Source organism: Xiphophorus couchianus, chromosome 7 (genome assembly GCF_001444195.1).
Source record: "Xiphophorus couchianus chromosome 7, X_couchianus-1.0, whole genome shotgun sequence".
In the NCBI taxonomy this organism is placed as follows: Eukaryota; Metazoa; Chordata; class Actinopteri; order Cyprinodontiformes; family Poeciliidae; genus Xiphophorus; species Xiphophorus couchianus.
In genome coordinates, this window is record NC_040234.1 from 19,126,142 (window position 1) to 19,147,396 (window position 21,255).

At 38.5% G+C, this 21,255-nt stretch overlaps 2 protein-coding genes across 11 annotated transcripts in view; one reads left to right on the plus strand and one right to left on the minus strand.

The window, feature by feature from the left end:
• The window catches only part of dip2a (disco-interacting protein 2 homolog A), a 92,124-nt gene extending 80,840 nt beyond the window's left edge, over positions 1–11,284 (plus strand). For 5 of the 10 annotated variants that reach the window (XM_028023168.1, XM_028023173.1, XM_028023176.1 and 2 more), the window contains 20 exons: positions 132–212; positions 1,000–1,127; positions 1,267–1,381; positions 1,758–1,959; positions 2,088–2,197; positions 2,734–2,814; positions 3,583–3,700; positions 3,795–3,916; positions 4,097–4,208; positions 4,318–4,427; positions 4,539–4,669; positions 4,746–4,914; positions 5,311–5,481; positions 6,178–6,207; positions 7,307–7,368; positions 7,496–7,553; positions 7,669–7,743; positions 8,166–8,340; positions 8,450–8,573; positions 8,673–11,284. In XM_028023168.1, the coding sequence (XP_027878969.1) occupies positions 132–212; positions 1,000–1,127; positions 1,267–1,381; positions 1,758–1,959; positions 2,088–2,197; positions 2,734–2,814; positions 3,583–3,700; positions 3,795–3,916; positions 4,097–4,208; positions 4,318–4,427; positions 4,539–4,669; positions 4,746–4,914; positions 5,311–5,481; positions 6,178–6,207; positions 7,307–7,368; positions 7,496–7,553; positions 7,669–7,743; positions 8,166–8,340; positions 8,450–8,573; positions 8,673–8,925 (2,427 nt within the window). In that variant the 3' untranslated portion in view covers positions 8,926–11,284. Of the gene's footprint in view, positions 1–131; positions 213–999; positions 1,132–1,266; positions 1,382–1,757; positions 1,960–2,087; positions 2,198–2,733; positions 2,815–3,582; positions 3,701–3,794; positions 3,917–4,096; positions 4,209–4,317; positions 4,428–4,538; positions 4,670–4,745; positions 4,915–5,310; positions 5,482–6,177; positions 6,208–7,306; positions 7,369–7,495; positions 7,554–7,668; positions 7,744–8,165; positions 8,341–8,449; positions 8,574–8,672 lie in introns of those variants that run through there. The other 5 variants (XM_028023172.1, XM_028023174.1, XM_028023169.1 and 2 more) reach the window with 4 other exon arrangements.
• On the minus strand, positions 8,967–19,523 carry sacs2 (sacsin molecular chaperone 2). The gene has a single exon (XM_028023167.1). The coding sequence runs from the start codon at positions 19,418–19,420 to the stop codon at positions 12,317–12,319; it is 7,104 nt and encodes a 2,367-aa protein (XP_027878968.1). The 5' UTR covers positions 19,421–19,523; the 3' UTR covers positions 8,967–12,316.
• Between the last annotated feature and the right edge of the window lie 1,732 nt (positions 19,524–21,255).

Below are 21,255 nucleotides of genomic sequence, written 5' to 3' on the forward strand. Positions count from 1 at the left end.
AGTAAAACTCAAACTTTTTCCCAGGAATTCTTCGTAGTTTAGATTTTTAGAGTTTTGCTGATCTTTCATCTTTTGTGCTTGTGTCTCATTTATAAAACATGAAACATTAACAGTGTTGTGTCGGGTTGCAGACTATCCCAGTAAAGCCATCTGGAGTCTCCATCGGTGACAGACCTTTCACCAGAACCTCCCTGCTGGGCTTTGTGGGACCAGTAAGTTTAACATCATTAAATTGGGAGGAATTTTTAAGCCTTTTATACTTTTATATTTTAAGCTTAATCTGAAGTTTGTTAGCATAACTCTGAAATATAATGTGTCATGATTAATCCATCATGACACATTATGGATTAATGTGTCATTAATGTGTCATTTCCTACTTATCAAAGGTACTTTGATAAGTAGCTTACAGAAAACAAATTATTGTATTATTTATTCATCTTTTTATTCACAGACATGTTTCTTGTGTTTTAACTGGAGGATGATTAAAGTCAATTGAGTCAAATATCACAAAATAGAAAAACCTGTTAATGTCTTGTTTGCTTTTTCTCTTCCAATTATTTTTAAAAATAAGGAAAAAAACAATGAAATATTGGTCATAGAAAGTTAATTCTTATTTTACATCCAGGGGGAAAAAAATGCAAATATGAAACTTGTTTTTACATGTACTTTTGTTTGATATATTTGTAATATGCATTTAAAATAGAAGCACAATCATAATTATTTTATATAACCACATTTTAATATTCTTTAGCTGAAATTATTATTTTTTTCCTTCTGTTCTGAACTTTTGTTTTCCTTCAGCGTACTCTGGATGCAAAGTTTGACTTTACATGACATAACTTTATAGAATAACAGGAACATTTTGCCAAACAACCATTCATTCAAACAACCATGCATTCATAGCAAACTATATTAAAGTTTGCTATGAATGTAAACTTTAATATAGGTCATTCTCAGTTACGGTCCATTTAACCGTCTTTACTTGATTTTTCTTTTAAGGACAACCTTGTGTTTGTTGTTGGGAAGATAGATGGCCTCATGGTCGTCAGTGGGCGGAGACACAATGCAGATGATGTGGTTGCCACTGCGCTGGCTGTAGAACCCATGAAGTTTGTGTACAGGGGAAGGTAAAGGAGGAAACACTTTTAAAAAATCCTGCCCTTCACACTGTATTTGCTGTATTTTTGTGTGTCTTGCATCATTTGCTAACTCAGTTGACTGTATTGCTACAACTGCAACAGTTTGATGTTATGCTTTTGGCTCCAGGATAGCAGTATTTTCAGTGTTGGTCCTGCATGATGAGAGGATCATTGTGGTGGCCGAGCAGAGGCCAGACGCTTCGGAGGAGGACAGCTTCCAGTGGATGAGCCGAGTCCTCCAGGTGCGGACTTCATTTGTTTAAAAGGCTTTACTTTGGCATGGTTTAGAAAGGAATTTCTTAGTTTCTGAGTCTGGATATTAATCTGCGTACAAAGATTGCAATTTTGTTTGATAGGTCATGTGCTGGAATGCAGCTGCAACCATTAATAACACAAGAAAACATACTGCAACTCCAGATTTCTTCTGCTTTACGCTCCACTGTCCACAAAACATGCTTTACAAATCCTATTGGTTTTCAGCTAATGTAATCAAAGTGTAGATAAAATTACTTTTTCAGGTTCAGCTTTAGGTTCAATTTAAAAGACATAGACATGTTTTTTGGGGTTTTTTTGTCTAGCTTTTATTATGTATTTAACCAGACCTTGTGTGTTTGTCAGGCCATTGACAGCATCCACCAAGTTGGGGTGTACTGCCTCGCTCTTGTTCCTGCCAACAATCTTCCGAAAGCTCCTTTGGGTGGCATCCACATATCTGAGACTAAGCAGCGTTTCCTGGAGGGCGCCCTGCATCCCTGCAACGTCCTCATGTGTCCTCACACATGTGTCACCAACCTGCCCAAACCAAGGCAAAAACAACCAGGTAGGCAATCTTTTCCTCTCAACATCGTCAACCTTGATGCTCCTATGTAGTGCAGTTTGTTTTATACCCGTATTATTACTCATGCTGACTTCACTAACATGTTATGGTTGGCTGCTTGTGCTGGACAGAGGTTGGTCCTGCCTCTATGATAGTGGGCAACCTGGTGGCAGGCAAGAGGATAGCACAAGCCTGTGGGAGAGACCTGGGGCAGCTCGAGGACAATGACCAGGCACGTAAGGTAGATAGTCATCCTCATTTCATTCACGCTGCTCATCACACAGGTAAGGTGAAGTCTGAGATGCACACATAATTTATTTTTTTTTCTTTTTAACTCAAAACCTGTAAAAATAAGTAAATACAATAAAAAGCAAAGGATTGAGAGCCATTTTTTCAAACATTACAAATTGCTAAGAAGTTGCTACAGTTTGGATCCCTGACACAATTAAAAACATGTTTTGGTTACTTTTATGTTGCTGGTAACTTGTGGGCAGCCCTATTTATTCGTATTGCTCCAATGTGAAGCTATGTCTCACCCGTAAACTGCTGCAAACGAGTATTTGATTGGATGCACCTTCAATAATGATGATGCTACCCTAATAAAACACAAGCATTTTGCTGCGTACCTCTTGATTTTTCTGCCATTACTCATTTCCATCATTCATCCCTTTCAGTTTTATCATTTTGTAAAAGTGGTGAACTCCCCAAAACACATGTTTTATCCTAGTGAGTCCCCATGCATTAAATTAAACATGTGTAACTGTGTTTTACCAACAGTTCCTCTACATCCAGGATGTGCTGCAGTGGAGAGCTCAGGCCACTCCGGATCATCCTCTGTTCCTCGTTCTCAATTCAAAGGTAAGGCTTTACATTGCAGGCATTAATCTGGTGGTGTGATTTCTATGTCATAGTCAATAAATCAGATAATTATAAAAGTTATTATAATTTTAGTAACACATTATATAGATTAATTACACAGGCTGTTGCTCTCAAGCCTCTATGTTAATTATGATGATTTTCCGATTACAGCTGATGAAAACATGACATTTAGGATGAGGGTGTTAAATCAGACAAATAAAAAACATTTTACGTTTAATACCTGCTTAAAGTTTATTTTCAAAAGGTGTTTATTATGCTCATTGCTCTTTCCTAGTTCCCTTACATCCCACTGTCTATCCTTTATGTATTGCTAACTTTAATATTTTATGATTAAAGAGAAATATTAAGGACTGAGAACTCTGGAGGAGTCTTGCACTTATACAGCTACAATGTGTAGAAATCCTGGTTGAGTACCTTGGTCAGATTGTGGAGAATATGTCACTGTTTTAAAGGATCATAGCTCCAGTTTGCATTTTCAAGTTAAATCTAAATTATGGAGGCTTAATCATATAATGCTTTATTATTAAAACTGCAAAAGCATTAGACCTTTTTCAAACTTGCACTATTATCAGGGTTTCTCTTATTTTATATACCGTAAATAAGATGTTTCACTCTGGAATATTTAAGAAATCTTCAAAAATCCTTTCAAGTTAGTCATTTTCACTATCTTTTCTTTTTAGTTGAACTTTTTTTTGAGTGAACTAAATAAGGTGCTGTGTACTAGTGCTGTTTGTGATTTCTCTTCAGGGCACAGTGGCCAGCACAGCTTCCTGTCTGCAGCTGCACAAGCGAGCAGAGCGCGTGGCAGCAGCTCTGATGGGACGCCTCAACACTGGGGACCATGTAGCACTTGTCTACCCACCGGGTAAAATGTCCTGCTAATTACAGTTTCTGTTAATTTAAGCTTTGCGTTTCATTATTTCATCAACATGCTGACGTGTGTATGTGTGTGTGTGCAGGAATCGACCTGATTGCAACCTTCTATGGCTGCCTGTATGCTGGGTGTGTCCCTGTCACAGTTAGACCTCCACACCCACAGAACCTGGCCACCACTCTGCCAACTGTCAAGATGATTGTTGAGGTAAAACAATCTGTTTCTCACCCAAACTTCTAATTCATCTTATTTATCTTAAAATGAATCGCAAAGAGGGTGCATTTTGCTTTCATTGTGTTTTTCTATCTAAAGTAATGAATGCAATCCGTGTCAGTAGTGTTGCATGTTTTTTTCTCTGTTGCAAACTGTAGTTTTTGTGTGTTGCAGGTCAGTAAGTCGGTGTGTATCCTGACAACTCAAGCTATAATGAAGCTACTGAAATCCAAAGAGGCTACAGCAGCTGTGGACATCAAGAGCTGGCCCACAGTAATGGACACTGGTAAATGATTTGAAAAACCACCCACATGTATCTTTGTGCTTCAGTTAGGATTCTCATGTTGTTAGAAATCTTTCCTCTCGGCAGTAAAATGGGTCTTTGCGTTCTGCAGATGACCTCCCCAGGAAGAAGTGTCCACAGACATACAAGCCCCCCACACCAGAGATGCTGGCTTACTTGGACTTCAGTGTCTCCACAACTGGGATCCTGGCAGGAGTCAAAGTATGCTGAAGCACATAAAAACGTTCAGGTTTATCTGCAGAAGCCATATTAGGATGACTTTCACTTCTTACTAGTCTTGATTTCCGTCCCTTCGTCTTGTGTCTCTCCTAGATGTCTCATTCTGCCACCAGTGCCTTGTGTCGCTCCATCAAGCTGCAGTGTGAGCTCTACCCTTCCCGGCAGATCGCCATCTGTCTGGATCCCTACTGTGGCCTGGGCTTGGCTCTCTGGTGCTTGTGCAGGTAAATCAGCAGCTGAATGACAGACAGGTCTGTCCCACATGACTCCACTAAGTTTAGCATTGTGTTTCTGTTTTAGTGTTTACTCCGGCCACCAGTCGATCCTCGTTCCTCCTCTTGAGCTGGAGAGTAATGCTTCTCTGTGGCTTTCTGCTGTCAGCCAGTACAAAGTCCGCGTCACCTTCTGCTCATATTCAGTCATGGAGATGTGCACTAAGGGTCTGGGCTCACAAACAGAAGCTCTGCGGGTCGGTTTACTCTACAAACTGTTCAAAAATGATCTCCTGTTCACTCCTGCACTGCATATGGTTTATAAATCACTTGTTTATAATGTGAATGACGCATATTTTAATGATAAATACTGCAAACATTACTTATAGCTTAAGTTAACTTGCAAGATCTGTCCCTGGCTGAGGTTTTCAGTTACATAGAGGCATTATAAAATATTAATGTAAGAGGTTACTTGTAAAATACTACTGAAAAAATCTGTTTATACAAAAAAATACAGTTTGTTATAATATTTGAGTATATAAAGCTTATATTTTAATGGAATTCAAGTTTTTATCCAATTCTAGCAACTTTTATATCATTTTAAAAGTAAATGTCTGACCCTGATGTAACTCTTCTTTCCTTTCCTTCGTTAGTTGCGAAATGTGAATCTGTCCTGTGTGCGGACGTGCATGGTGGTGGCGGAGGAAAGGCCTCGGATCACCCTCACTCAGTCCTTCTCGAAGATCTTCAAGGACTTGGGGCTCTCACCGCGAGCTGTCAGTACCACCTTCGGCTGCAGAGTGAACATAGCAATCTGTTTGCAGGTAAGCAGCAGCTGAAGAATAAAACTTGGAGTCAGAAAAATAACAGTAAGAATATGTTATTCTTTAGTCCATTATTTATGCAATTGATCTAATCTTTGCTATGGTACCTGATTATCAGTAATTAAAGAATCCTTTTGATTCGCTTATTACTTTGACTTTATTATTAATTAAACATGCAATAATCTCCTATGCAGTCTTAAAAAGTCTAGAAAAGGGTGTAATATGATTTTTATCATTTATCAGAAAAACAGAAAATTAAGTATTAAAGACATTTAAAATTGACGGACTTTACAGACTGTCAAAGACTGCAGGCTTTAACTTCATGATAAAAGTCTAAATGTCTGAAGAAACAGTGATTTATATTTAGGTAAATGTAACCTTAACCTTGTCTTTGATTTACCACATAAATAAAATTTTACCCAAATTCATTGATTTGGATAAGATTTGTTTTAATCAGGACAATTTAAGTTTTTAATATATAATTTTATTTTGGTAAAATAACATAAAAGCTTTCTTAGAAAAGCTACATTATGCACTTAGGTCTTCTCAGTAATGTTGCTGATTTAAATTTGTTTTCCCAACCCTGGTAATTGTTTCCTGTTTTCCCTTTTTTGTGCACAAGTTTATTTGTGTCTGTCCCACATATATATGAACACATGCATCTATATCTCTATCTGTCCTGCCCTGTCCTGTCAGCCCAACAGGTTAGGGAAACTGGCTGAGCAGGTACTGTGGGATGAGAGTAGCTGTTTGCTCTGCAGCTCAGTCTGTGTGTTTATGTGTCCATTTGTTGTTTCTCATGCATGACATTTGAACATGCTTTGCTTCAGTTCGCATTTATCTTCGTTTGCCTTTATTTTTGATTCAATGAGGCTTGGCTTCATTCAGCTCACTTTTATTTTAGCCAGTTTTTTTAAATTGTATAATTGGATTGTCTCTCATCATTTTTAAAGGATTTATTGGGTGTGATTTTTCACATTATACATTTTCACGTATACTGATTGATATTTTTCAGTGTAGTAAAATATGTTTTATGAAATATTTTGTAAATTTGTAAAAATAAAGTATATGTACCTTTTGAACATATGTTATAAGACTTACCCTTATTAAAAACTATATCTTGTACATATAAACAGATTTGATTGAGCATGTACTTTTTTTTTTACTGTGATAACAGTCTATTGTTTTCTGGCAAACACTAATTGAGTATTGTTGACATTTTCCAACAACGATCTGCTGCTGCTTCATGGACTGGCATCAAATGACTCATTGAGCTAAATCAGCCTTGTCTGTTTTGTTTTTTTCTTCTCACAGATCTTGCTTATGTGTTCTCCAAACATTGCTAAAAGAGTAATGGAAAGCATAATTTGTTGCAGCTGGTTTCACTGCAGTAAAGATAACAGGTCCCACCACTGATGGGAGCAGTTTCTGCTTGAGGAATGATTCACTTAAAACCCAACTGCATGACAGACATTTAATCACAACAAATAGTTCTCATAGTTTTTGATTCTTAGACATTTACAGGAGAGAAGTAAGCTAAAACAGTTTTAGATATTTGTAGTGAAGTTCCAGGAAAATCAAGTGTAGATTAGTCAACCCTCCCTACACTAGATGGGGTCAGAGGATCTGATGGAGGAAGTGTCTCTGTATATGGTTCAGTCCTAACTCCTGTAGCCTGGCTTCTGGTTGGCTTTTGGCTGCGCCCCTGCTTACTCAGCAGCTGTTTCATAACCAGCTTCCACCTCCTCCTCACACAGACGGCAAACAGAGGTCACATCAAGACTAAACTGGATTGTAACCTCCAGTTGTGCTTGCTTTGTTCCAGGGAACATCTGGACCAGATCCCACCACCGTTTATGTGGATATGCGAGCTCTGCGACATGACAGGTAGGGGGCAGTATTGCAACAAAGTCAGTGCAAGCAAATTTAACATGAACCTCAATGTAACTTAATAATTATATTTCTGGTATTTATTCAGTGTATGTCATTGTTTTGTTTTTGTTTTCCCATCCAGGGTTCGCCTTGTGGAGAGAGGATCCCCTCACAGTCTGCCCCTGATGGAGTCTGGGAAGGTGAAAAATAACATATCCATAAAAGAAACTGAGTCAATCGTTATGCTGACAGAATGATTCACGTTTACTCACAGTTTGAGTTTTAAAACTGAGACATGGCTGTCTGCTTGTATAGATTCTGCCTGGAGTAAAAGTGGTCATTGCCAACACAGAGACAAAAGGACCTTTAGGAGACTCACATCTAGGAGAGGTAAGCCCCAGACTTACACTAACAGGATAGGAATAGATATTTGAGCTTTAAGAAAATACAAAACAATTAAACTTGTTTAAAACAATTAAACAAGTGTTTTACTAATGGTCCTGAATACTTGCATTTTCATTAGCTTAATTTCTGTTTCATACCCAACTTTTTTAAGTATAAAAAAGGAACACTCTGCTACTCATTCTACTCATTTCTCGAGCCTCAGGAACATAAATACACCATGTTACCAGAAAATAAGATATAAACTGTATCTTTAGCTGTAAACCGAAGAACATATTCTAACTGTAAAGTCCCAGCTGTTGTATTGGATGAATTAAAGCCCCTTAATAAAGTGGTCATTGTATGTTATGAGGGAATCTAAAATATCCACCAGAATTGTGTGCAATCCTTAGTGTTTACCTGTGTGACAGATTTGGGTGAGCAGTCCTCACAACGCCACAGGCTACTACACAGTTTATGGGGAAGAGGCGCTGCATGCTGACCACTTTAACACCAAGCTCAGCTTCGGAGACACCCAGACAATCTGGGCAAGAACCGGTTATCTGGGGTTCCTGCGACGCACCGACCTCACTGACGCCAGTGGAGGTGAGCATGATTAGTACCATTTTTGATGTTTCACTAGGGAAAGCTTAGTGAAACATATATCTCTGTTAGATTTGTAAATAAACTAAAAGTGAATTTTATAATGTGTCAGAGCGCCACGATGCGCTCTATGTGGTGGGCTCTCTTGACGAGACTCTGGAGCTGAGGGGAATGAGATATCACCCCATCGACATTGAGACATCCGTTATCCGTTCTCACAAGAGCATAGCTGAATGGTGAGAAAAGGACAACATCATTAAATGCTGTTACTATAATTTAATTTCAAGTATTTAAAATTGAGTGCATTGTTTTCTTCTCCTTCCGCCTCCCTTTAGTGCGGTGTTCACATGGACCAACCTCCTGGTGGTAGTGGTGGAGCTGGAGGGATCCGAGCAGGAGGCCCTGGACCTGGTGGCCTTGGTGACAAACGTTGTCCTGGAGGAGCACTACCTCATCGTGGGAGTAGTGGTTGTTGTTGACCCCGGTGTAATCCCCATCAACTCCAGAGGGGAGAAGCAGCGGATGCATCTCAGAGACGGTTTCCTGGCCGACCAGCTGGATCCTATTTATGTGGCGTACAACATGTGAGGGGCCCATCTAAGAGGGTTACCCCCTCCTGTTTTTTGGGTTTTTTTGCCCCACTCCTGGAGACAGCAGAATAGGAATGCCTTGTGTGACCAAGGCATTGAGTGACAGACTCTTACTCTTCAAAACAAGGCATGAGACCAAAACATGGATACAAGACTTAGGAAAAAAAAAAAAAATTAAGAATTCCAGCAGGTATGAGACTGACACAAACCTCACGTCTGTTTCCCATGTGGATTTTGTGCATCAGCAAATAATATTTTAAAGGGCATTTTTATTTTACTGCTGAGTTTTGGATGTATATCATAACTCTGGACTCGTCAATCCCTGGGGCAGCACAGCAGGAGGCTTATTATACGACACTACAGCGTAGATGTAATTTATTTTGTTATGCTCAGATGGATGAATGTTCAGCGTGTGCTTATTCCAGTACACCAAACAACATTAAAACTACATGTTCACGTCCGACACTTTTCATAAAAAATACATCCTAGCATTACAGCTGTTCTCTTAATTTATGTCCACATCATGAATATGCGTTGATGAAGGAGCACATGGCTTGGTAGGATGGGTTAATGTTGTTATTTTGGCTTACTGTTATTACACGATGTGAGTCAAACAGAATGTGATGTGTCCATGAAGTTTCACACACTTCTCTATGGCATGCATAGAAGTTGAAAACATAGTCCGAATATACAGCTTTCATTACATTATGGTACACTAAACACACATTGGCTAATTGCTAAAATCACAAATTATCATAATTAATTATTAAATAAATATGATGAGGCTACTGCACTGCCTCGTATTATCTGATGGTTATAGCAGCATAACTCATTAGAAACTGCACTAAAAATAAACCACTAGCAAACATATTTTGTTTTAATAAGAAGATATCCTACACATTTATTTTAAAAGTAGCTTTGTGATGTTAGAGGTGTGACAGACAGAGGTTGTCACACCTCTGCAATTGTGACTTGAATTTGTGTGAATTTGCAAGAGTTGAGACTTCCTGGGATTTCATCAGGTCATTGATGGACTTTCTTATCAATAACCTTTATCTTCACTTGGACTTAAGGTATCTGACTTGAAAATATTAATCAATGGAAGTGAACCTGGTGTGCAAGGCAGCCTACTATGCAGGTCTGATCTTTCCTTAATATTTTCTCCATGACTTGCTGCAAGATTGCAAGTGGTTTTGTGATTAGAAATTCTCTTGTAAATTCAGTGCTTAGTACCTCAATACCTGCTGATCTGCTGGGATTTTCAGACAATTATCCCTCAGAAAAACAGTGGAATACAAAAATCAGTGTTGATATCAGAGGTCATAAGAGAATAATGTTTGGCTCACATCGCAGAGCAACTCACATCGGGTAATAACGCTTTTTTGTGTCACCAGCCTTGAGATAATGTTGAGTGCATTTGTTGATTCCATCTCATAGTTTTCTACATCTTGACATGTAACATAGTAACTGCTTAGTTTTAACATGTGATACATGTGATGTGAAAGATGATTGGCGTCCACTCCCAGTGAATGATTTCGTTCCCAAAGTGCTAATTAGTTTAAATCTAAAGATGGACAGGAACAGGATTATGATTGTGGATTTCTGTTGGCTGTGAGCTAAAGGACACAAATGAAGCCTTAAGTGTTTTTAAGATGCCTGCTTATATTCCAGCTTAGTTTGTCAGCAGTGTGATGGAGTGTGAATATGCAGATTGAAGCTAGGTTTTATTTTTTTTAGGTTCTAGATTAATATAGGTATACTTGATACAAACATCAGCCACCACAAACATGCTTAAACATTTCTATGATTGAAAGTGGGTTTTATAGAAGAATAACATGATTTCTGGTAGGAATAGGTGTTGTCTTACCCTAATTTTCCTGTGCCATGAGGTTAAATGACAGTTTGAGCTGCAAATGCACAATATAAATTCACTGTCTAATATCCTCATATCACCCTGTTTGTTGCTCCTTTGAATTTTAAAATTTCTTCAGTGACAAACTCCAGGCTTGTAAGTATGTACAGATTTTGTGTAAATTATTTTTGATGAGGCAGCAACAGGAAACTCCAAATAAAGACTAATTCTGGTATATCTGTGAATTTCTCACTCGTGTACAAAATCAGTTTCTCATGTGGGATGCCTTGTAAAGATTTCTTCGGTGGGGATGGATACTTCCAAGATGAGATGATCAAAACTCCAGCACAAAGAGAAGGCAGTTGTACTCTGAAACTGCAGGGATGTTGCATAAGTCAGAGCAAAGTTTTATGGTAATGTACAGGAAGATAAAATTGTCTAAGATGATGGTCAGTTGTCATTATTTTCATAACATGATTTGATAATAAAAATAAAACAAAAAGTACTTTTACCTGAAAATGTCTGTTGTTTCTGCCTCCTGAACATTATTTGTCTGCTTCTTGGCTAGGACCAATAAGATTTGCTTATGCTGATATTTGAATTAATATGAGTTACAACATTTAATTTCCCTTTGGCATCAAAAAAGTATTTTTGAATTTGAATTAAATTAAACATGGATTAAAGATTAAACACAAGCGGACATGATTCATGAGTACAAGTGACAATATTTATTTAGCAACAAAGTTTTTATTACAGCTAAGTTAACTGTAACTAAAATACACTTATAAGGAACATATATTCCTGTTACAATAGTTATGGTTATCATAAACTAGAAAGAGGAACATTTTGTGTAAGCTAAATAAAACATGATATAATGCCAGTTATTTTAACATTAAAGTGAAAAGACCTAAATAAAAAATAATACAGTAAACAGCAGTATTCTTGGTCATTTTTCAAACATAATCACCTATTGGGAATGTACTGCAAGCATGTCGTAAAATGAAACAAATATAAAATATAGATGAAAAAATGCATTAACTAAATAATAATGAACCAACATAGTATCTGCCAAGAAGCAAACAAAAAATACAGTGCACTGCATTAGAGTGTAGACAACACACTGTTCAGTTCTTTTAATGATATAAACTACAAATGATTCCGAGGCAGTATTTCTAAAGATTATTAAAGTTGTGTGTCAATCTTTACATTAGCATTACAATGTTGCTAGAATTACATAAAACTACATTTTCTACAGTAATTGCTTTGAATGCACATATTCAGTACTTGGAAAAAAAATGGTTTGATATTACTATTTTATAAAATAATCCAAAGTTTTTAAGTTTTCTGTCATGAAATAAAATGCACAAGACTCTTTAAAAGTAGTCTATTTTGTACAATTATTTTTTGTTTCTTTATGTTTCAATATTACAACACCAATAAAGGGTTTACCAAAATAGAAGGAATGAAATATTAGTAGAAATCACTTTTAAAAAAAACTAACACAGAAAAGAAAATGTTATCAATCTAACAGCACAATCTAATTTACATACACTTCTACTTTGCTGAGTAGCTCAGATGCCTTGTTCACTGCTAATATTCCATTTTCAGACCTGAACTTCTCATTAGGAATGTGGGGAAATGGATGACAGTTGGGGTATTGAGTTTTTTTGGCGTCCACTCCCAGTGACTTCAGATCGGCTACTATCTGAGGAAGGTCTCTCAGTTGAGGGTGGTAGCAGGAAACTTTTGCTGCTGTGGTTGAAATTGAGCTGCTGGTGGTGTGTTCACCATCATGCTTGTATCCTGCTGCAATGAGAGCCTTTTCCACTGCCTGATGGACTTTGAATAGACACCACTCTGTGCTGCCTCCACTTGTGTCTTTATGAGCTGCGTCAAGATCACATCGAGCCTGTTTACACCAGCGTTTGGCCTCCTCTTTATTTGGTCTTGGAACATTTGTGTAACGGGTCCAAAAGTTATAAAATTGAGAGCCAGTAGATCTAAAGAATCTTTCTCGGCCACTTCTGTGATGCCTGGCTTCTTGGTTCCACTGCTGGTAGAAGTCTCTGAAATTAGAAGATCTTCCTGAATTTGACAGATTGCTGAGCTCATTAATTCGATTCTGCAAATATTTACAAGCCTCTGTGGCGAGGTCCTGGCAGTCAGGATTTTTATCAGGATGCCATCTAAGGTAAAGTCTCTTGATAGCTTTCCTTCTCTCCTCTTCAGGAAGATTCCAAATCTCAGCCAAACATTTGTCTATTTCTCTTTTAGCTTCATCAAGAGAGGTTGGTAAAGAACTTTGTGGGGGTTGGCATGAACGTGACACATTCTTCACAACCAGCTCCAGAGACGAAGTGCAGTTGATCCCATCTGTTTTAATCTTTTTGTCTCGTTTAAATTGGTACAGGTCAAGATGACTGACTTCTACTGGTTCATCCTCTCCAATGTCTATTTTGTATCTCCAGGAACATCTTCCAGAGCAACCTGGAAGTTCTTTGACAATAACTGCATAAATGTACATGCTGTTTGTGCTGTAGCCAACATATTCCCCTTCTTCAAAGTTGTTCAGAAAGCTCATGTCTAATGAATCATGCCATTCGTCTGGGATATTTGTCCCAGGATCTGGAGGACTGAGAGTTTTTGTTTCAATATTTACACTATCACGGATGTCATTATCAGCCAGAGTTTGTTTCACATCTTGCAGACTGTCACACATGAGAAGTTGTCCGAGCACTGGGAGGTGAGCTAATGCAATTCGGTGGCCTAAAAGAGCATTAATCCCCTTTGTCAAAATCATGTTAACTTTGTTTATTACTTTAGGAGCCATGTCATCATTGTGTTTCAAGAACAAGGTTAGACCTTGTTGCTCTTGTCTGACAAATACATCAGTATCTCTGGCAGTTTTGTGTAGTGGTTGTTCATCCAGCCAAAGCATCGTTTTGAGGGACTTGTAGCAGACAATTTGAATGCTGCCAAATGTTTTCTCACACATGTCTGTCGCATTTTCTTGTGTTATTTTACCCTCAGTCTGTTCTCTGAGGAGACAAATGAGTCCATCTTTGAATCCTTCTGAGGAGAGATGTTTATCAAACCATCCACTGAACTCACAAGCATTCCCAAGCTCACAAGGTTGCATGTCTGATTCCACAACTTTCTCTTCAGTGATTTGAGACAACATTTTCGGCTGCAGTTTCTGAGGTAACATTTTCACCAGTCGATGCTGTTCAAAGATGTCACTGCCCAGATGACATTCACTGAGTTTCTCAAGCAACAGAAACTTATCCTCCAGTCCTTCCTTCAACCTTTGGATCTCAAACACTGTATCATTGTAGAAGAGTGAACTTGATGTATGCAACTTTCCATCAACTGCAGGAAGATACAAAGTATGATCATCACCATTGAGGGTCTGTTCTCTTTGAGTTTTGATTAAGAGAAATAAATGGTAAACTGCTCGTTTTACAGTAATCATCTGGTTACCATTCAGATGCTTTTTATCCCAGGAATCAGCATAAACAGCTGTTAGGACATTACAGTAGTGCACTGCAGTGGCTTCCTCCTTCACACCAACTTTCTTAAAGAACTCTGCATACAAGGCATCTTGTGAAGAAATTGGGTACAAGTATGGTCTGAACTCAAGGTCATGAGAAAGTGAAAGGCACACACCATCAGCTTTAAAAAGTTCATTGTCTTTTTCAACCAAAACAACAGGCTGATCATACAATGACTGTCCATCAAAGCCATTGGCTTGCAGGTAGGCATAAGCATGCCGAAACACATCTGCACGGGTTTTGATGACCTGATCAGTTTTACATGGAGACTGACAAATGTTTTTCATGTTTCTGGTCACATTTTCTGAAGGTGGCTGTTTGTGAGCTCCAACATTTTTTATCATTTGTGAGAGACTCCGTGAGACGTGAAATGGCAAATGTATAATTGGCATTGAGGACCAAATCAAATCCTGATGCTTAGGATCTGTTTCAATCAAAGATCCTCTGATTTGAACGGTGGTATTCTCTGAAGCAGATGGTTGATAATAATTGCAGAGATCTTCATGAATCTTAACTGGAAAGATAAACTTGATATCAGCAATGTCTCTCAGCAACCTTTCATTTTTGTCAGTGGCCACTTTATTCAAGGCTTTTTTGAAAAGCAGTTCTGACTTCTGTTTCAGCATTTTGAGGTTTCTATTTTCTTTTGCTTCTGATTCCAGTTGGTGTGCAAAACTGATTATTTCATCATTGGTCACCTCATATTTCATTCCAAGTTCCCTGATCAGGTCTCTTGCTTGTAATCTTTGATAATCTTTTCCCTCACTCAAGTCTGTCCAAAATGTCTGTGGAACAAATTTCTGTTGGGAAACCATTGTCTTGTAAAGTTCCACACTGTCGTCATAGTAGTACGAGGCAGTCTCAAGTCGACCTTGAGAGCTTCGAATGAGCTTTACAGACTTCAGTGAGAAGATGATGTCCTTGTTCTTAGAAAGGTCAAACTCAGACCTCATTAATAATATCAGCTTTAAGCAATCAAGAGTATCTTTCTCTGTGAGTGTTTGTACAAATGGTAGAATGAACTTCATAAAATAGTCTAGATCACTCAGGATTTTGATCTCCAGCATTTCTGACAGACCAAAGTTTTCTGGGTTGTATTTTAGGAAAGTGCTTTTGCTGTTGCACAGAGTGAACAAATGTGGAAATGTCTCTGAATGTCTGCTGTTGAGGATAAATACCTCTTGGGGTCCATCAATCCTTACTCGTTCACCAAGTGTTGTTTCAAAAATTGGTAAAGATTTAAGCTTTGTCTTGTATTCTTTAGACATAGATACTTCTGACTGTAAAAAGTTCTGAAACATTTTCATCTCCTCACTTGACAAGAACCTGAACTCTGAATGGTTGATTTTGCAGGCTTGGTCCAGAACTGATATTTTATTATTCACATCCAAGAGTTCATCGCGTATTTGGTTAAACTGTTCACGTACCTTTGAAAAGAAGACATAGTCAAGTTTTAGAAAACCAAGTTTGCAGAGGACTGGTGATATGTTGTTTTCTGAGACATGTGGGATTACACTTGACATGTTTTTCATTGCCTGCAGGAGGTGTTTGTTGTTTCCTCTTGGATGTACAACTGGTAGGATGCAGCAGTCACTTAAGAGTTCTTTCACGTCCTTTACTGTCAAACTTTCTTTATCAACTCTGGATGTCTCTGGTGTAATTTCACTTGTTATGAAAAACCAAAGTGGTTCCAGCCACTTCAGCATATTTTCATTTGGGACATAAAGACCACTGTCTGGATTGACCTCACAACCCTGAAGAAGACTTTGAATTATTGGTTTCAAGAATTCTGCTGCATTTGAAAGTGTCAATTTCTTGACAAGGTTTAAAGTTTCCAGAAGATTGTGTTTTCCATTTATTGCATGATCTGCAAATTTGTCTTCATAGCCAAAGAAAAGCCTGTCATATCTTGAAATCAGCTTTGGAAATTTAGAGTTAAACTTTCGTAAAAGCTTGTCTTTTGTAAGAAGAAGTGGAAGGCCATCAAGTAATGTGGAATCATTCTTTGCATTTTCCTTTAATTGGGAATCGTTCAAACAAAACTCTAGGAGCTCTGAGCATTGTTTTTTGTTTTGGATGAGAGTAGCAGTTACAGGCAAGGGTAAATCCACATCTGTTTGTGTTGGATCATTGATGGCCTTTGCTTGCAAAAACATACGCACAGTAGCAGGACTGACTTCTTTCACTTCAATCCCAGCTGACTGTATGCTTTCCCAAATGCAGCACATCTTTGTGAAAGCAGGAACAAGTTTCATTCCAAGAGCTTCCAAAACCAGACTGATCTTTTCATTTGTTGAGTCTGTTAGGTAAGGTGCTTGGACATCTGTTTTTGTGAGGTTACACCAATCAAGAGAGTACTCTATCAATTCCTGTCTTGCAGTTTTGCATGTTGAGGTTTTCAGAACTGGAATTACATCAAGTTCGTTTTCTTTAATGGATCTGTACACATGTTGTATCATTTCATGCCACTCTGGATCAACATTTATTGTCTTGGTTGGCCAAAAGCGCAAGTATGAATCACTGAAATGGTGTCCAAGACTTTGAAAGAAGCCTTTCTTGACATTAATTTTATCTCTAATGTAACGCAAGAGATCTGCATAAAGTGGAGCGATTATTAGTTGTTTCAAACTCTCATTCCAATTTGACTTCACACTTTGGCCATCTACTTTCCAAAGATTTTTCCTATTTGCATCTACCTCAATGTTTCCATTCACATGTACTGGCAGTCCAGTTTTTCCAGGCAATGGGAGTGAGCAGAAGGCAGCACCTTGGAAATCATTGTTAGTGGTTAGGACAGAGTGGGGAGAATTTTTCTTTACATGTGCAGCAATCGCCCCCTGGGGAAGTTTCTTAGCTGCTTTTAGTTCATTACTGTTTTTGAATGATCCAAACTGTTCAGCAATAATCCATTCACTTTGTCTTTTATCTGAGGTGGAAACTGTCATTTCATAGAAGGTCTTGCAGGGGGTTATTGGATTCTTAGACTGCTGTGCATTCTGTAATTGCTTTGCAAATGTTTCCTTTTTTACTCTGCTTTCTTGTTGCAGAGTTCTTTCAATAGTTAGGGTGGTTTTAAGCTTCTTGGAAGTGGTATCAAGTTCATGAACTTCAATCTTGCAGATGTTTTTCAGGAATAGAATTAATCCTTCTGGATCTTCAGACAGGACAGAGAACAGTTCCCTCATACAATCCTCAGTGACATCCTGCTGACATATATTTGAACTTTTTGCTGCCATGTTTGTCCTCAGAGGTAATCTGAACATGGTGCCTTCTTTAAGAGGGAATTTCTCAGGAAGAAAAGATTCATAGACATCAGTGTACATCTTTTTGAAACCGCTAACTAGATTGTATCCAATACCTAGAGGAGGCTTGCCTGAATGACTTTCAATGTATTTCTGATTGGGATCAGAAATGCAAAGTAATTCATCTCCAGTTAGGATGGAGGGACAGTCAGTCAGGTGGTAAACAGAGTTGAAACCAAGTCCATATTTCCCAGTCTTTCCTTGTAAGTTTTGTTTTCCTCCTTCTCCCAGCTGCTGAATGCCTTTCAAGTCATCATCAGAAAACACTTTGTTGTTGAAAACACAGAGAGCTGGACCCTGCAAACTGTTCCAGCTTTTCCCAAATGTTTTTTCTTTGCCATGTTGACGTTTGTCCCATATGAAATGAATTTCTGTTGCCTCAGCATCATCAGCATTTTGGATCAGTTCTTTAAGAATGTCTTTCTTCGACGGATATGCTGCAATTATGTTTTGAATTCGAACAGTTAGTTGTTCCTGCTGTTCAAAATGGAAAGAAAAAGGGGAAAAGTTGTCAACTGTGCAGTCTTTCAGAGTGTGATGCCTGGTTGTTTGGATTCCAAAGTGGATAGCCATAGGACGAGGGATATTTTGATGACACAATGTGATACCTGAAGCAACTGGCATCCATGGACTGTCATTGTAAAACAGCTCTTTGGCGGGCTGCAAAACTCCATGCTCATTTGGTATCAAACACTCTTTAGTTAGTTTTTCTTTTGTCTCAAATATCCCTTTCATTAAAATTGTAAGGCAAATAGATAAATCCCTTTCTGGGAGTACTTTGTTTTTATGTTGGGAGTGAAGTTCTTGAAGCACAGAGAAAAACTGAGTGGTGGTAAACATTTTTCCAACGCCAACCGTCTCCCAAAGATTCCTGAAACTAGTGAAGGCATGTGGAAGTACGTGGAGATAAGGTTTGGCTTCAAACTGTTCATTTTCTGCAACACAGTTGACATTAACAAATGTTCTGCCAATGAGGATGAAGGGGAATGAATTGGCCTGCTGTGAAATGAAAGTGCCATTCTCACAACCACTGATCCACTGATCTAGAAACTTATAGCACTCATATGCTACTTTGTGAAGCACAGATGTGTCCAAAGACTGTGAATGCTTACTGGCTTCTTGCAGCTGCTGAAGCACAGTCTCTGGCTCTGGACTGTTCTGAACTTCTAAAAGGTCCAAGACAGGGTCAGTGTTGTGTATTTTCAGTCCAATATGATCCAGCACATGATGAATCATATTAACAAGTGGATGGAATCTGTCACTGAAAATTGCTGTGGGTTGTTGGAGCATTGTGTTTTCATTCATCTTTATGTCACCAGGGGAAAATGCTGGGAGAAATGGAGTCATTCTCAAGGTTTTCCAGTGGGGAGAATCTTTGTCATTCAGGTGGTTTTTCATAAGTTCAAGAAGGCATTTTACATTTTTATATGCTTTCTTTTTGTCAACTCTCCAGGTTTCAGTCATTGTGCATGCTTTGTGTGTGATGTCCTCTAGTGAAAGGTGATCACTGGCCATTCCAAGTTCCAGCAACCGTTGAATCCTTCTGGGTGAACCGAAGTCTTGTTTGGTTCCACCCAGCAAGCGTCCTTCATCTGGCTCAAAAAGACAGGCCACTCTTCCAGAGGGATTGACAAGTTTCTTGATATATTGGAGTTCTCCGTCTGATGTAGGAATGCAGGGATAAAATGTCAGCAGATCGTCAATTTCTTTTATGTTGAGGTCCACAGCATGCATCACAAGTGTATCTCTGGTCTTAGGGTCCATGGTAGCAAGGTTTTTGAACACCATCTCTTGGTAAAACTTCTCCCATGTCCATGTCTTGTCTTGTCAAACCTTTTCTTGCCCAGCTTGTTTGAAGCTCTTTCTTAACCACAGTGGGATAGGAACAACAAAGTTTGGTGCTTTCATGTATTCTTGCACACCTGAGCAGCAAGTTTGCTGATTTCTGAATTTTCTTCAATGCATTCATGTAGAAAGATTGCATTGTTCATTGAGCACCAGTGTTCTCCGTCAGAAAAGAGCTCTAGGCCACTGGAGAACTGCATGAGTTTAGAGTAAAATGCATCCACCAAAGGCTTAAAAGTATCACTCACTTTCTCTCTCTCAGGCCAAAATCTGTAATAACAGTAAGCCTCAATTTGTTTGTTTTCAGACATTTTCTTCAGTGCAGAAAGTGAAGTAATATATGCCGTCACCACAGGATCCTCTTGAAGAGCCATGTTCCACTTGTGTTTCACTCCACTTTCCCAAAGACCTTTTCTGTTGCTCATTACAGCAAATGTACTATTTATATGTACAGGAAGACCTGTCTGAATGGGAAGAGGAAGGAAGCAAAATGCCTGTCCAGTGAAATCTGTTTGTAGAGGAGATAATTTTCCTGTTTCTGTATCTTGTTGCAAAGGCACAGCAACCCCTCCAATGGGCAAGGAGAATACAGCCTTCTCCTTTTCTGTTTTGTTCTCTTGAAGAACCATTTTCAGAGACTGACCAATGCCAAAGCAGTTGTAAATGAGCCAAGACTGTACTTCAGTTTCACCAAATTGCTGGCTAGTTATCTGGACAATTTGGACTGTGGAGCTATCAATGACTTTTGTGCATTTAATATCATGTTTCATCAATGATTTCTGTGCTTGTTGCTGCTTCTTGATGAAGGTCTCATTTGAAATCTTCATTGTATTATCAACAGTTTTAACTATGTCCAGAAGGGTTGGTATTTCTTCATCCCTCAGTGGTGTTGATACATTGCTTGAGATACTTTTTAGAGACAACATGTTGATGTTCTTGAGAAAAAGCAGATGAGCTTGTGAGTTCTTCATGAAGTTCTGCTGTAGAACAAAGATATCCTGTTCATGGTATACCTTTTTGCTTATTTCTGATCTCTGAGCTTCTTCCTCACTTCGGAAAGGTAGTTTGATTAGCGTGCCATCAAAAGGTTTTGGGGGACATTTTTGGGTGAAGTTACAGTCAAAAATACCTTCATATGGTCCAAATAGACCAGGAAAGCAATGGAAAAGTCTCTGTTGAGAGAGATCTAGTTTGATTCCAGGATTTGCCTTCTGCTGGATGTGCTTTCCTAAATGAGTTACATTTGGGTCAAGTATGAGAAGTTTGTTACCACTCAGGATAGAGGGAACATCTGTCACATGATAAACGGTATTGAATCCAAGTCCAAACTTTCCAATCTTTTCCACTTTGTTTTCCTTTGAGGCTGAGCCAACTCTGACTATGTTCTTCCAATCATCACTTGTGAACTGCTCATTGTTAAAGGCCCAAAGACATGGTCCCTGACATAGGGCCATGTCAGGATCAATAAGACTTTCAGGAGGATCTTTGTGTTCTCTGAAATCTAACAAGAATTTACAGGCATCAGCTCCAGCATCCTCTGCATTCTGAATGAGTTCTTTGAAGATGTCACTATCTTCATCATACTCTTTAAGAATGTTTTTTATCCTCATAGTTATCGGTTCAGATTGGCCACACTGTTCAATGCCTACTAACTCTGGAGCAAGGATGTAGTTACTTAGAAACCTTATTTTCAACCATTCAGCTGTTGCTCTTGGTATTTCTTCATGTAGCAGATACATTTTCTCCTCACTGATCTGAAGTTCTTTCAATTTACTTTT